General features: G+C 43.8%; 1 protein-coding gene across 1 annotated transcript in view; it reads right to left on the bottom strand.

Annotated features, from left to right (window-relative positions):
• LOC143941251 (baculoviral IAP repeat-containing protein 1-like) overlaps positions 1 to 17026 on the bottom strand; it is a 123394-nt gene that overhangs the window by 10991 nt on the left and 95377 nt on the right. The window contains exon 10 of the mRNA XM_077463291.1: positions 13956 to 14120. Within this exon, the coding sequence (XP_077319417.1) occupies positions 13956 to 14120 (165 nt within the window). The remainder of the gene's footprint in view (positions 1 to 13955; positions 14121 to 17026) is intronic.

Genomic DNA, 17026 nt, shown 5'->3' with positions numbered 1-17026 from the left:
CGAATGGGAGACAGGTAAACTGGAGGTGTTGATCGCCAACTGCGAAACGGAGAAATTGCTGGAAATCCCTTGCTACTGGCACATGAAAGTATGCGTCCTTCAAATCGATTGAGATTAACCAATCCCCTAGCTGCACTGACTGTTGGATTGTAAGAAGAGACTCCATCTTGAACTTTTCCTTGCGAATGAAGGAATTGAGGTGGGTCAAATCTATCACCGGCCTCCATGCGCCATTTCTTTTCTGAACCATAAACAGAGGAGAATACATGCCTTCGCCACGTTCGTCTTCTGGCACGGGCACGGCTGCACCTTGATCCAGCAAACAACTTACGTAGGTCAATAGGACCTGTTTCTTTTCCTCTGAGCCTGGAATTGTTGTGGGAATGAACCTTAACCTCGGAGTGCTGATGAAAGTCCACTTGTGACCCGAGGAAACCGTCTTGACGGTCCAATAATCTTGAATTGAGGCCGCCCAAACATGTCGGTAGTGAAGAAGGCGAGCCCCCACCTGACATGTTTGAGCGGGCCCAATTTCAAAAAGATTTGGTAGAATCTTGATTACCTGCGGAAGCCCCCTTTGAGGTTTTCTTAAGGGAGGATTGTCTGGACCTCCAAGATCTAGAGAACTCCCTGCCGGGCCTATAACTGCGCGCTTCTCTAGCGCGATCCGAGGTCTGCCTTCTTGAGAAAATACGTTTTTGGTTTTGAAGACGTCTGTCTTGAGGGAGGAACCCAGACCTCCCACCCGTGGCCCGGGATATGGCGCTATCTAGTTTATTACCAAACAAGGAGGTACCCTCAAATGGTATACGACACCATGCCTGCTTAGATGTTGGATCCGCCAACCAGGGACGGAGCCACAAAGCACGGCGTGCCGAGACTGCTGCCAACATAGCCCGAGACAGAAGGCGGGTAATGTCAATAGATGCCTCCCCCAAAAAAGCTGATGCCATTCTGATCTCCTGAATAGGAGAGTCTTTAGCCGTATTCACTGAGATACCTCTCAAGAACTCTTCAACATTGTCGGCCCATGTTTCAATAGCCTTTGAGACTGCGGCTAAAGCCAAAGTTGGTTTACAAGCCATCCCTGAAGTTAGATAAATTCTTTTCAGATCTGAGTCGATTCTTCTCTCTAACGGATCTTTGAAAGATACCGTGTCTTCCAAAGGGAGAGTCACGTATTTAACTAAACGCATAAGTGCTGCGTCTACCAGAGGAGCTGATTCAAGGTGCTTCACATCATCCTCCTTAAAGGGGTACAATTTAGACACCTTTGATTGCATGGAGCTCTTCCTATCAATCTTGCTCCACTCTTCAGTAATGATTTCTCCCAATTCAGATAGGAAAGGAAAATGTTGCCGTTCCTTTTTGAGTTGTTTGAAAAACTTTCTTTGTTTGGGGAGGGGGGAAGAAGTGGGTTCTTCCCATTTTAAAGCTTCTTTCACTGCCTTGACAAGAGCAGGTACTAAAGCATAATCAAATCCTACTCCTGGATCCTCTGGATCCGATTCGCTGTCAGACAAGAGCACAGAGTGGTGGCTTGGTTGAGAAGATTCCCCAGTCTCTTGTAAGAGCCCTTCACCTCCTGAAGGACATAATGGGTCTGAAGGGGATTCCATAGAGTGATGAGCTTCCCTCTGCTGCAGGGATTCCTTTACCACTCTTCTCACCATAGATTCCAAGCGTTGATCCGCACCATCTCTTTCATCTGCGACTTTAGAGAAGCAATGATCACAGAGCGATTTGTCTGATGGAATGGGCATCTTACAGCCCCAACATGAATTATCTGGTCCTCTGCTTGAGTGCGAGTGACCACTGCGTTGTTCAGATCTGGGAGACCTGCGGTAACCAGACTTTGACGATGATTTGCGGTGGTGCGATTTTGACGATCCACTGCGACTATGCGCACTGTAATGCGGTTCAGACCTAGAAGGGCTATAAGGAAATATACAAGAAAGAGAGAGAGATACAGACCAGGCTGGTATCAAATGCTAAGAAATACTCCACAAATACACAGCAATCCAGCCATGCACATACCTGTTACAAGCGGGCAGGTCACTAGTAGGCAGTGAGGCATCCATGACTAAGAACGCTGACTGTAACAACAATAGACCCTCATAAGCAGCCATACAAAACACAGGAGCAACAATACATCAGAGCAGACCATAACCTACCTTACACCAACCAGAGAATGGCTCCGGGAAGTCGCTGAATTTCCCGCAATCATTCCAAAATTCTGACATCTCTCACTGTGTTTTAAATATGGCGCCCATGACGTCATCAGTGGCGTCAGACGCGAGATGCCCGCGCGCATGCGCGGGAACCAAGCCTCGCTTTGGATTTGGGTCCGCGCATGCGCAGAACGCAGCGCTGGACCCGGAAACAGGGGGAGAAAGGCTGCTGGAACGCGGAAGCGTCAGCGCCTATGCACAAGAACCAGCTGGCATATGAAAGACACAGATAGAAAAAAGAAAAACACATAAACACTGCTGCCATGAAAAACTGAATTTTTACAGCTCACCACTCCACCAACGATCGTCTGGCCGAACAGGTTCAAGCACACACCACCGATCCACCGGGCAGATAATGGCCACCTTACATAGCAGGTAATAAGCCGTGCGCACTTATCTTCGGACAAACCAAGCCTTCAGCGCTACTCTGCCATACACTCCATACCCATGCTTAACAGACAGGGCCTATCGGAGGAACAAAAGCTTGATAGTCGGCCGACTTGATCGTAGTGAAGATCTCTTCAGATAGGAAACACCTGTCCTATGGAGGAGGACAAAAAAGGAACACGGATAGCAGCTTGGAGCAAAGATTTATGGGAGTAGAGGTCCTATTGGGTAATTATGGAGGCGGGGCTAACCCACACGTATGCTGCCATGGAGCCTGTCAGGAAAGTGGTATTTTTCATCCAATTTTCGGATTGTGTGTATGAAGCTTAACTGTTAGTACATAAAAAAAAACAATCCTCAATAAACATAAATACAGTAATTCTCTGAATAATCAGCATTCATTCAATTGTGCTTCCATGCAAATGTGAAAATCATGTTCTGATCTTTATTGGGGAATTTTATTTTGTATATAGAGTGTTTATGTGGTGAGTTTACACTTTTCATTGAACAGAGTTTGGATAACACAGGGTTAAACGGAAAGGTCATAAATTAACTGCACATTATCTGGACAGAATGCTTGGGGAGATAGTGATGTGTTCCTGCTTAGGAGATGTATGTTAGCTTGGGGGGCTGCAAACTCTGCAGGGCTCCAACACACACTCACTGCTATTCCAACCCATCATATATTTTCACATAAACTTCCCTCCTGGCATTAAACTTTGCCAGGTATTGTGCTCAGCTTACCACCCCAAACTGATGTTCCTCCCTCAGCTCACCTCTCTCCCCCTGCATGTCCTGTGAGCAGAATAGCTGTGCTCCTCCTCTGGGTTCTCTCATCATATGGCACTGAAGATAGAGGAGGGGGGATTCAGTGGGACACACAGAGCAAGTATGCAGGAGACTGGAGGGGGGGGGGAATGAGGAGGCAGACAATCAGGGGGAGCCGGCGGGGAGGAGCGCATCACGAGAGGTCTGACTAAATACTATTTCTTAGCAGCAGGGACCTGATCTACCTGTCAGCTAGCTGTGATTGACAGGTAGATCGAAGCGGAAGCTGTCGTGGGGCCCCCTGCTAGTAAAGCCTGAATGGTCAGGTGAGCGGCACTTACTATTGTAAGCTGTGTGGGCGGCTGCTGTTGTAGCACCTGCCACACAGCTCGCATACTTCAAAGTCTTGCAGAACACGGCTGCTAACAGGAACTGAGTTCCTGTTGTGTAAAAAGTACAGGAACTCCGTTCCCATGCGTTCCCGCAGGACTTGAGCCCTGGTTAAAAGGTTGGGAAAGTCTGCCCTAGGCTGTTTTTCTGCTTTGGACAACAAATCCCTTCCCCTTCCCTATTTTGTAGGGAGGTATTATTATGTATTTTGCAAAATTGCAGTACTTGCAAAAAACAAAACAAAAAACAGTGCAGCCACCACCTGAGCTACTATATATGATGTTTTTGTTTTTCAACTAAGATGTCTTTGACATGCATTTTTAGATATCCTGTCCTACCTTAACCACTTGCCTACTGGGCACTTTTACCCCCTTCCTGCCCAGGATAATTTTCAGCTTTCAGAGCTGTCACACTTTGAATGACAATTGCGCGGTCATGCTATAATGTACCGATATGACATGTTTATAGTTTTTTTTTCCACACAAATAGAGCTTTCTTTCCATTGTACTTAATCACCACTGTTTTTTTTTCAAAGTTTGCTATAAAATTTTGCAAACAGGTATTTTTTCTCTTCACTGATGTGCGCTGATGCGTCTGCACAGATAGGTTGGACTGATGGGCACTGATGAGTCGGCACTGATGGGCTGCACTGATGAGGAGGCACTGATGAGGCTGCACTGATGGGCACTGATAGGTGGCACTGATGGGTACTGATAGGCGGTACTGACAGGTGGCACTGATGGGCACTGATAGGTGGCACTGATGGGCACTGGTAGGCGAAACTGCATTGATAGATGACACTGATGAGGAGCCCCTGATTGGCATCACTGATGGGCACTGATTGGCATCACTGGTGGGCACTGTTTGTAGCACTGGTGGCCACCTATAGGCAGCACTGATGAGCACTGTTGATGCTGCACTCATAATCAGGACACTGTTAGCATGAGGAAATGAATGTGTTTGTGTTTACATCAGCATCAGCTGTGACAGCATCAGCTGTGATTGGACACAGCTGATCATGTGGTAAAGGGCAGCTGTGAATGGCCCTTTACCGAAGGACGCCGTGATCACAGAGCTTGTCGCCCGCGCACTATCACAGTAGGATATCATATGACACCCTCTCAAAACCGGACGACTCTGTAGCCATCATTAGGATATAGCATGGTTGGGAAGTGGTTAAAGTAGTATTAAACCCAAAATATTTTTTTTTATATTGCAGCTTACCAATTCTTAGATGTGATGGCTGTATTAATTGGCTTTCTTTCTTCTACTTTGACCTGATCTGGCCACTAATTCTGTTGTTTTTCAACAGAACACGCTCTCTTGCAGTTGCAATGATGTTACTGGCCAGATCACCAGGTGAAAACAGAGGGTATAAAGCCTAAAAAAAGAAAACTAATACAGCTACCACATAGAAACAGAAAATGGATGTCAGAAAAAATCTGTTTGTTTTTTGTTTTTTTTCAATACATGCTTTGTTTTTTGTTTTTTTAATTTTATTTGTTAACTTTTTTTGTCTGTGTGTAAACCTATGTTTGTACCGTGCATGTTTGAACCACTTACTGTTGATCAACTCACTGCCTCTGCTGGAAGTCTATTCACAGCATCAACTACCCCTTCAGTGAAATAATACTTTTTTAACAGGTCTCTGTGTTCTTAATCTTGGTTTCAGATTTAAAATACTGCCCTCTTGAAGGTTATTCACCCCCTTGATGTATTTGAATTACGTTTCCCCTTTCCTTTCATTCCTCCAGACTGCACATATTAAGTTCCTGAAGTCGCCCTCGATATGTTTTATCCCCCAAATCTTTCACCATTTTTGTTACCTGTCGCTGGATTTGTTCTATCTTATCAATATCTTTGTGAAAGTGAAATCTCCAGAACTGGACACAGTATTCTAAATGAGGTCTCACTAAAGATTTATATAGGGGAATCACAACCTCCTTCCTCCTGCTGATGACCCCTCTAATGATTAATTCTATTCGCTTTCCCTACTACCTAGTCACACTGTTTGATCATTTTGCAATCATCTGAAATAAGTAAATCTTTTTTCCTCTGTGATACTTCCTAACACTTTACCCCCAATGTTGTACCCTCTCAATGGATTATTTATCCCTAGGTGCATTATTTTACATTTATAAACATTGAACTGCTGTCTCCACTGCTTTAGCCAATCTTCCAGCAATGCCAAATCAAGTTCCATGTTACAGACACCTCCGGGGATATCAACCCTATTACACACCTTTGTATTATCAGCAAAAAGACATACCTTGCCCAACAAACCATAAAAACTATCAGTAAATGGTGCATTACATGCTGTCCATTCTGACTCAGTCACTATGAGATTTGTTTTCTGTATTCTGCAAAGAAACTGGCTCATCCTGTAGTTCTCTATCTCCACTTTCTGTTCATGTCCCCAATTCAGGTAGGGATTATGCAGCTGTGGCAACTGTACACATGCTCAGTTTTCAGTGAGTTTCTATGCTGAGCATTTCCACCCTATCACACCTGAGCAGCCCATGTGACTATAGAGTCACACATGTGGACATATACACAGTGGTAAATGACAGCCAACTCCCTCCCTCCTCCTCCTCCATGCCCACTAACCAGCTAAACACAATGGGGGCTTCACCCCCCTCTTATTCTAAGACACAGGCTGGAGGGATTTGGCACAACCTGTGACTGGCAAAAATATGCCCACACCATGTTATTGCCAAAAAATTATAACGATTTGATTTCAAATATATATCTGTACGACAATTTAAAATAGTTTATTGATATTAATTATTTATGTTTCCTCTGTATTCCAAGGGCTCTCTTTTTTTATTTTGAACATATTGTGACCAGCAGCAGAGGACTAGAAGCCCCCCCTGCTTATGTTTCCCTGCAGACAGGCTGGGAAAGAGCTGGGTCATGTGACAGGTGTAATTTGATTAGGAAAAAGATACTTAGTTTTTTTTTATTAAACTAATTACAGTGCCATTATCTATATACAGAAAGAGAAGGGACAATGTAGATTAAAGTGTATGCTTAGTGTCACTTTAATGCCCCCATAGACATCTGGAGGTAGTGGTAGTAAACTCAATTTTATCACTTGTACCATCAGGTAAGCCTATAATAAGGCTTACTTGTAGGCACTAACTACAAAACCAAGGACCTGAGACAAGGAGATGTCGCCCAGAAATCCATCCTCTGATAGTGAGGATAAGCTCCACCGATCTGTCAGAGAAGGACCAATTGGAAATGGAGGATCCTCCTCCATCCAGGGGCATCCTGAAAGAAGGCAAAATAGGAACCGTAGACGGAGGAAAAGAAAAAACTGTGGGAGATACCAAGAGGCAGGGGACCCCAGAAACACGTAACCCACCACCAGGAGTCAGAGAAACCATTGTTAGATGATCCTACATTACCCGGACTGGAAACAACCCGCCCGAGTGTTATGAGCGTCATCAATTTATCTGACTTCCAGCTTCAAGGTGGCCAACTGAATCTTTTGAAAAAGGGGTTCTCCTTCTCACCAACATCCAGGATGGACCATTTTGGAGTCTATAAAGATATATGCCTAGTTCTGAGAAAAGTATATTATAAGGACCTCTGTTCAGGGGAACAGATTACCAATTCAGCCACTCAAGAAACCAATGCTATGGAGACAGTGGCTGTTAGTCAACTCGTCTCTCTACTAGAGGAGGCTGGATCATTGTCGGATGACGATGAATCTACTGAAACTATACCTTGGAGGCGGGGTCCAGATTTGAAAATTAGATCAACATCTATGCCCCAATTTCAGAAAAATAAATGGCTCTGTGTTTTCTTAGACCTTGTTAAGGAGGACCTTCAAAAGGTCAATTGGGTGGCCAACACCATAGACAATTTTTCCCCTGATGAACACCAAGCATTAAAAGAACTCCAGGTACCAGAGAGGTTAGTAATCAAACCCAGTGACCAATTAGGGAACATTGTTATTCTATCTACTGAAAAATATGAAAGCGAGGTGCGATGTTTACTATCTGACAACTCTACCTATAAAAGACTAAACTCTAACCCCTTCCTACAATTGTTCGGGTTAATTAATGATAAGTTACAATGGGCTTTTGACATCAATTTACTTACTAAAAAACAGTTAAACTATTTGAGGGTAGATGACTTTAACATTATTTTATATTATCCCTAAGATTCACAAAAACCAGGAGGACCCCCCCAGGGAGACCAATTGTCTCGGCAATTAGAGGCCCATTTGAACGAGTAGGTAAATACATAGACTACCTGATTAAAGATCTGGTGGGCACTTTTCCTTCTTATGTGAGGTACACTGGTGATGTCCTCAATATAATCAAAGACCTGACCTTCCCAGATGAGGTTCTCCTGGTTGGCATTGATGTTGAATTTTTATACATGTCTATACCCCATGAGTGGGGTATTTCCGCAGTATATCACTTTTTGGACAAATTGTTAACAAACTCGTTTTGGGCACCCATGGTGGGGGACAAAGTATTAGATATGGCCCTAAACAACAACTACTTCCAGTTCCTGGGCAGTAACTGTCAGTAGATTTGTGGTACATCCATGGATGTCCCTTGGGTGCCTACCTATGCTTGCCTTCATTTGGGATGGTGAGAGGAAGAAGTGGTATATGCCTCGTCGATGTACCTTAGCCATGCTTGCACTTTGCTAAGGTACATTGACAACGTCCTTATGATATGGGAGGGATCTATGACAGAATTAACTGCATTCTTGGAAGAACTCAACTACAACACCTGCAATATACATTTGACCTATGTGGTGGACCCCCATGAAATTTCTTTCCTTGACCTTTCCATTAGGCTAGAGAAGGGTAAACTGATAACTAAAACCTATAGAAAGCAAACAGCGACAACACCCTCCTCTCAGCTGACAGCCATCACCCACAACATTTGATACGGGGGATCCCGGTGGGACAGTTCCTCAGAATTTGCAGGAACTGTTCCACTGAAGATGACTATAGATGCAAAGCTAACCTACTTTATAGTCGCTTCAGGGAACGAGCTCAGTATCCAGACAAAGAAAACTGGTACATCAGAGGGTCCCATAAAATTGATCACACAGTATGGTGCACAATGGGACCAGATTAGGAAAATTCTTCAGAACCATTGCCATATACTATTACACGTTCGAAAGGTATGGAAGCCTTTGTTGGCTCTAGACCATATATGGTGGTGAAACGGGTCAAGAATCTCGATGACACACTTGTCCAATCAGAATATACTGGCCCCTTCAACAGAAATGGGCTCACTGATCTACCTAAGTTGACAGGGATGTACCACTGTGGACACTGTGGGATGTGTTGCTATGTTGAATATTCAAAAGTTTTCACTGATTCTGACAGACAGACGACACAAATATGAGATAAAACAGTTTATCAATTATGCTACAGGTTGGGTGCTCTACATCCTGCAATGCCCTTGTAAAAAACAGTATGTGGGAAAAGTCAAGCGCCAGCTGCGGGTGAGGTTTGGCGAACACTTAAAAAGCATTAAGCAAAAAGAGGCTACCCCTGTAGCACAACATTTCTTACAGTGTCATGGTGGTACACCTACTGATTTTAGAGTTATGGGATTTTTTGTTCTGAACCCAACTGACCGTAGAAGTGACTATGACACTGTATTACTACGTAAAGAAAAATACTGGCTATTTAAGCTAGGGACATTACAGCCTAAAGGATTAAACAATGAGTTAAGGCTCAAGGTTTTTTTTTAAAGCATTAGAGGAATATGATATAATTTTTGATCCCTAAAGGGGAATATTTGATCTTCTGCTTTGGAATAATAACCTGGGGACTTGATCTCATTAAGCTTTATTTAGAATTTTGCAAATTGGAAACATATCCTGTGTAGACATGAGACATGTATGAACAAACAGATTGATACTGCTGTAACCATTCAATTGTCTTCATTTCCGCTGTGTTTTAAATATATGTCACCACGAGATGGCCCTAGAATGAAGTTCTGACATTCTTGATGCAGATTGGGCATTTACCCTTTAAAAGATGTGGATATCGAACGCCATAGGTCCTGCCAAAGCACACGGTCATGTGTGCGAAAAGCTTTGACATAGGCAGTGTCATGTCCACCCCATACTTCACCATGCGTTCCAAAATGCGTGTTCTGCTTTGAACCGCTCTGCTCGCATGGACTGACTGGATGAGCTCTTGGTACACTCACTGACGGGTTCAGTGACCTGATGTATCTACGTCTGACTGCTCGATGGCTGTTTGAGATAATAAAGCCGACGTGATCAACACAAGGATATACTCCGGATGTGCCTATCTCTGACTGCAGCATTGATGAAAGAATATATCATCTCCATTGTAACAACAACCAGGGAGTGGTGAGAGCCCACGGGCATTAACCTCATCCTGTTTTTGAATGGCTTGCTAGACAAGCTCTCAGCAATATGCAATACCATTTTCATGCTGGACTGCTAAGGCTATTAAGGCGCATAATGCTATTGACTGCTATTGTCTACACGCGATCGGACGGGATTTTCCCCATACACTGAGGAACATATCTGTCTGGTCTCTGCATGGTCCTTGGTATAAGCATGTACCAGCTTCTCAGCTATACGCTGATGCGTGCAAGTCAATATCATTGGTTCCTGATCATTGTACCATGTTAGCTCAAGTGATTAACACAGCTGTTCATTTGAATTTTTCTACACAATTACTTCAACAGTCCTGACTGAGATATGCTCTGTGTGGACCACGTAACTGTTTAAATCACTCCAACAGCTCCAGTCACTCCACTTGGTTTTGCGTATGTGTGTATGTGTGGGGCCCAGTATTTGGCACCTGAGGCCGCGTACACACGGGCGGATTGTCTGCCCAACTAAGTTCGTCAGACAATCCGACAGACAGTCCATTCAAAATTTGCATGAACGGACTTGACCACACACGATGAGCAGACAGTCCGCTGAAAGCGTGCGCGATGACGTGTACAGCACGTACGACGGGACTAGAAAAACGACGTCCTATACACTGCAATGCAACCTTCGGCCGTGTAAATCCTTTCTGAGCATGCGCCATACTTAGTTCGTCCAACTTGCCTACACACGAGCGGACTGTCCGCTGAAACCAAGTTTGGACGGACAAAACCAAGTTTGGACGGACAAAACCAAGTTTGAACGGACAAAATTTCGGAAATTCCGTAAGACTTTGTTCGTCAGACAGTCCGCTGAAAAAGTCCGCTGAAGCCCACACACGAGCGGATTGTCCGCTGAAACACGGTTCAGCGGACTAAGTTGGACAGACAATCCGCCCGTGTGTACGCGCCCTTAGTGTGACAACGTTGTCAACATTTTATTAGTAGAGTGTTTTTAATAGGGTATCTTGAGGGGGGTATTCCACTAGCATGGTGGAATCTCACCCTTGTGTTACTGTTTACATCACTGAATCATTTAATAAAGGTTGTTTTTCTATAAATAAATTTTTTGATATACCATGGTTGACCCCCATTATTGCTATCTTCTGGGAGACATCTCTTTGCCTTGGTCCTTGGTTTTGCAATCATTGTCTATAGTTTTAGAAGGGTCCTGTCCATTTGACGAATCAGTGTTGATATACTTACCTACATGATACCAATGGTCAGTGGGTCCTTTGTTCTATTTTATTTTTGTAAATTACTTTCAGGCAATGTATATATCTCCTAAAATTGCACCATTTAGGTGATATTCACACAGCATGCAGCCAGGGACATCACCAGAGCATACTGTGCCAGACCTTCAGAGCCCGTGCCGTAGCCGAGGGCTCCTGCGCGCATGCACGGGAATGACGTCATCATGGTCCACTCATGTAGGCCGAAGGCCGCAAACCCAGAAGCAAGACCAGGATAAGGTGGAAACTCTGTCAGTGGTGACAGCGTGCCGCTGCAGGGCTTCGTTTTAAGGTAAGTCTCTCATAATGATGCATACTAGCACATTGTTACATTACCTTGCAGGGGAAGTATAGTTTTATTTTTATATTTTTAACTGCAGTTTACTACTGATTTAACCTATGAAGTAAAGGGGGCCACAAAGTTCAGTATATGTAATGTCAGTGGTGACAGCGTGCCGCTGGAGGGCTTTGTTTTAAGGTAAGTCTCTCATAATGATGCATACTAGCACATTGTTAAATTACCTTGCAGGAGAAGTATAGTTTTATTTTTATATTTTTAACTGTGGTTTACTACTGCTTTAACCTATGAAGTAAAGGGGGCCACAAAGTTCAGTATATGTAATGCTAAAGAGAACTTTTTAAAGACTACAGATGTGCTAGAGTGAAAGATAAGGCTAGTAAAAAGTAAAAGACATGAGACTAGTGGAAACCACTGCTATTACCCTTTTAAAAATAAATGCTTTCACTTCCACTACAGGCTTTTGGGAGATCTGAGAGCCACACAATCTGCACCAAAAGGGCCAAATGTGACCTTTGGGCTGCAGGTTAGGCAATAGGACTTATAGGCTTCAGGAGTACAACAAACACTACCACTGAAGACTCATCACAGGAAAAACAATAGGGATCACTTATGGCGCGTACACATGAGTGGAATGTCCGACAGAAAAAGTCAGACAGGAGCTTTTCATCGTATATTCCGATCGCGTGTATGCCCCATCGGACTTTTTATGGCGAATATTCTGATGGACCTAGAAATGGAACATGTTCTAAATATTTACGATGGAACCTATTCCTACGGGAAAACCGTGCGTCTGTATGCTGTTCCGACGGACCAAAAACAACTCATGCTCTAAAGCGAGTATGAGACGGAAGCTATTGGCTACTGGCTATTGAACTTCTTTTTTCTAGTCCCGTTGTACGTGTTGTACGTCACCGTGTTCACGCCGGTCGGAATTTGGTGTGATCACGTGTATGCAAGACTGTTTTCGGTGGAATTCCGCCGGAACTCTGTCAGAAAAACTTTCAGAGTTTATTCCGATGGGAAAACCGGTCGTGTGTATGGGGCATTATAGTTTTTCACTCTACCCAATTTCTTCCCCTCTCCAATCTGACTGAAAAAGTCCAGATCAGAAGCATGTTTTCTAAAGTCTTTCAGTAGCCTTAAATTAATAAGAACAGATCTTGCAGGAGCAGTATAAAACAAAACTGCAAACCACTGAATAAAGTTTAAAAAGACTTCTATTTAAAGAGGGATTCCACCAAAAAAAAAAATATTAAAAGCCAGCAGCTATAAATACTACAGCTGCTGACTTTTAATAAATGGACACTCACCTGTCCCGGGTTCCAGCGATGCCGGCAGCCGAGGCCGATCGATCGCTCGGCCCTCGGCTGCTGCCGCCACCATTCTAGGTGAGGGAATCAGGAAGTGAAACGAATCGGCTTCACTTCCCGGTTCCCTACTGCGCATGCGCGAGCCGCGCCGCGCAATAGGAAATCTCCGCGCTGTCACTGGGACCCGTGTGTGTCCCAGCAGACAGCGCGGCAGGGCAGGAAATGGCGTAGACTCCCGTGGGAGTCTATGCCCGGAAGTGGGTGAAAATACCTGTCTTTGACAGGTATCTCCACCCCCCTCCCCCCTGAAAGGTGTCAATTGTGACACCGGAGGGGGGGAGGGATCCGATCAGCAGAGGTTCCACTTTAGGGTGGAATCCCGCTTTAAGTATATTCTCCAGAGTGCTTCCCCAAGGAACACTCTGCATGCCTCTGTTCAAACTCTCTCCCCTCTGTAGCCAGTGAAAGTTTGCAACTTTTATTTTCTAGGAATTGGCAGCCTGTTCCCTGTGACTGAGAATCCCTGGGGAGTTCCACGTGCAACTACAAACACTGCTTATTTGAACTACATTACCCAGCATTGCAAATTCCTTCTGTGAGCATCATTTAGATGCCTGGGCATCTGAGATCACAAGCACTTAGTGACTTGACTCATACAAAGCGAAATATACTGAACAGCCTGCAGGCTTTTTCAAGAGAATATGGTATACATTTTTTAAGTCAAAATTAGTGTGTGCATTTTGGGCAAATATTTTTACTGTCCTCAGGATCTTAGTGCTGCCCTGTGTAAATCTCAGAGAGGGAGGTTGCAAAGGAGAACATCATGTAACCATAAATTGCTTTAAAACTCACAAGTACTATCAAAAGTTTGCTAAATCTGGCTGTGCACCAATTTTGTGCATCCTCTGAAAGTTACACCCATATGCCAAAAAACAGGAACTCACCTAAAAGTGCAATGCTGCCATCATCTAGAATCCCCGTCATGACGAGGAACTGGAGGTTAGGCATCTTTGGAAATTGTTCAATGATTAGTTTAGCAGCATTATCTATTCCTTGTCCAAGTGGTAACCACAGCTTCTCCAGGCGAGTAAGATAACCCAGAGAAATTGCTGGAAGGACATACATATTTTATTTTACATAGCAAGACCACCTAACACACCTAGCACAGAACTGTAAAATACATGACTATGAAATTACTAATTGTTATCGTAAATCACCATACTAAGAAATTATATTCAGGTTCATGATGTACATATGTATTGTGAATAGATGTGGGACCTGGGAGCTGGAGGGGGAGAGGATCAAAGCTAAAAGCCCACTCTGTATGGAATTGGGCCATTACTGGTAGAAGATGAGGTCAGTGTGCCAGCTCCAGGCCACACAAAATATGTGGAGAGTCACAGATGTAAGAGGGGAGTGAATGCACCAAGGTAAGGGGGGACACTGAAATAAATGTTCTCCCTTATATCAGTAACACCCCCTCCCACCCACCTTAGTGTATTCACTTGGAGTGAAAATGGCTAATTGGGCCCAATTTGGACATTTTCACTTAGGGGTGTACTAACTTTTGTTGCCAGCAGTTTAGACATTATTGGCTGTGTGTTAGTGTGTGTGAGTTATTTTGAGGGGACAGCAAATTTACACTGTTATACAAGCTGTACACTCACTACTTTATATTTTAGCAAAGTGTCATTCCTTCAGTGTTGTCACATTAAAAGATATAATAAAATATTTACAAAAATGTGAGGGGTGTACTCACTTTTGTTAGATACTGTATACATACATACTCGATAGATACATATGCCCAATTACGTACAGTACATGCACGCATGCACATAGATACACTCAGAAACATGCACACACATACTGTATAGACACACTAAGATATATACTAAGATACATGCGTACATACACATATACACACTCAGATATATACATGCACACTCAGATATATATTGTACATACACAATCAGATATATACACTCAGATACATGCATACACACACTCAGATATATGCTGTACATATGCTCAGGTATATACATGCATACACACATATATTTACATGAGATATAAACATTCACTTAGCTACACACAAAATGCATAAATACACTTGACACAACCACAACATACTGTGAGATGACTACATACATGATTAGTCTGGTAATGGGCAGCCAGCTTCTCGCCTCCCCTCTATGTCCTGCTGTTCACTAGGGATGAGCCGAACACCCCCCGGTTCGGTTCACGCCAGAACTCGCGAACAGACCTAAAAGTGATAATTTTAAAGGCTAATATGCAAGTTATTGTCCTAAAAAGGGTTTGGGGTCTCTTAAAAACTTTTAAAAACTGCCCTTTTTTCAGGAGCAGTGATTTTAATAATGCTTAAAATGAAACAATAAAAGTGTAATATTCCTTTAAATTTCATACCTGGGGGGTGTGTATAGTATGCCTGTAAAGGGGCGCATGTTTCCCGTGCTTAGAACTGTCCCTGCACAAAGTGTCATTTCTGCAGGAAAAAAAGTCAGGTCTGGTATGGATATTAACCCCACGTCAAATTTAAAAAAAACAATGACATGGGGTTCCCTCCAAATATCCATACCAGACCCTTCAGGTTTGGTATGGATTTTAAGGGGAACTCCACGCCAAATTAAAAAAATAAAATGGAGTGGAGTTCCCCCCAAAAATCCATACCAGACCCTTTATCCGAGCACGCAACCTGGCAGGCCGCAGGAAAAGAGGGGGGGACGAGAGAGCGCCACCCCCTCCTGAACTTTACCAGGCCACATGCCCTCAACATTGGGAGGATGCTTTGGGGGTCTGTGACCCCTCAAAGCACCATGTCCCCATGTTGGTGGGGACAAGGGCCTCATCCCCACAACCCTGGCCGGTGATAGTGAGGGTCTGCGGGCGGGGGGCTTAGAGGGGTCACAGACCTACAAAGCATCCTCCCAATGTTGAGGGCATGTGGCCTGGTACGGTTCAGGAGGGGGGGGGCGCTCTCTCGTCCGCCCTCTTTTCCTGCGACCTGCCAGGTTGCGTGCTCGGATAAAGGGTCTGGTATGGATTTTTGGGGGGAACTCCACCCCATTTTATTTTTAAATTTGGCGTGGAGTTCGGTCTGGTATGGATATTTGAGGGGAACCCCACGTCATTGTTTTTTTAAAATTTGACGTGGGGCTAATATCCATACCAGACCTGACTTTTTTTCCTGCAGAAATGACACTTTGAGCAGGGACAGTTCTAAGCACGGAAAAAACATGTGCCCCTTTACAGGCATACTATACACACCCCCCAGGTATGAAATTTAAAGGAATATTACACTTTTATTGTTTCACTTTATATTTGAAGGGAACCCCATGTGATTTTTGAAAACATTTTTTACGCGGGGTTCCCCTTAATTTCCATACCAGACCTAAAGGGCTTGAATTTGGGGGGGACCACACACATTTTTTTTCTATCAATGACTTTCAATGACTGTTCTCTGTATTACAGGGAGCTGACAATTCATTATAGCCGCGAGTGCTTTTAAATTACTTTTTTTCCTGCAGAAATGACACTTTGTGCAGGAACAGTTCTAAGCACAGGAAACATGCGCCCCTTTACAGGCATACTATACACACCCCCTAGGTATGAAATTTAAAGGAATATTACACTTTTATTGTTTCACTTTTAGCATTATTAAAATTACTGCTCCTGAAAAAACTATTTTTTTGCATTGATACATGTCCCCTGGGGCAGGACCCAGGTCCCTAAACACTTTTGATGACAATAACTTGCATATAAGCCTTTCAAATTAGAACTTTAGATTTCTCCCAATGACTTTTAAAGGGTGTTCCAAGGCTTTTTTGAATTAGCCCCAAATTGTTCATTGTTCTGCGAACGGGCGAACAGGCAATGAGTTTGACTCGAACTCGAAACTCATCCCTACTGTTCACTCACACTCCGTGCAACTCCTTCCTCTTCCTGCTGACACACACTCACAGGTCCTCTCCAATAGATCGATCTGCTAGAGTGAGCA

Source organism: Lithobates pipiens, unplaced genomic scaffold (genome assembly GCF_037356315.1).
Source record: "Lithobates pipiens isolate NorthernLeopardFrog02 unplaced genomic scaffold, aLitPip1_a1.2 Scaffold_3, whole genome shotgun sequence".
Classification (NCBI taxonomy): domain Eukaryota; kingdom Metazoa; phylum Chordata; class Amphibia; order Anura; family Ranidae; genus Lithobates; species Lithobates pipiens.
This window is presented reverse-complemented; position numbering and strand designations above follow the sequence as displayed.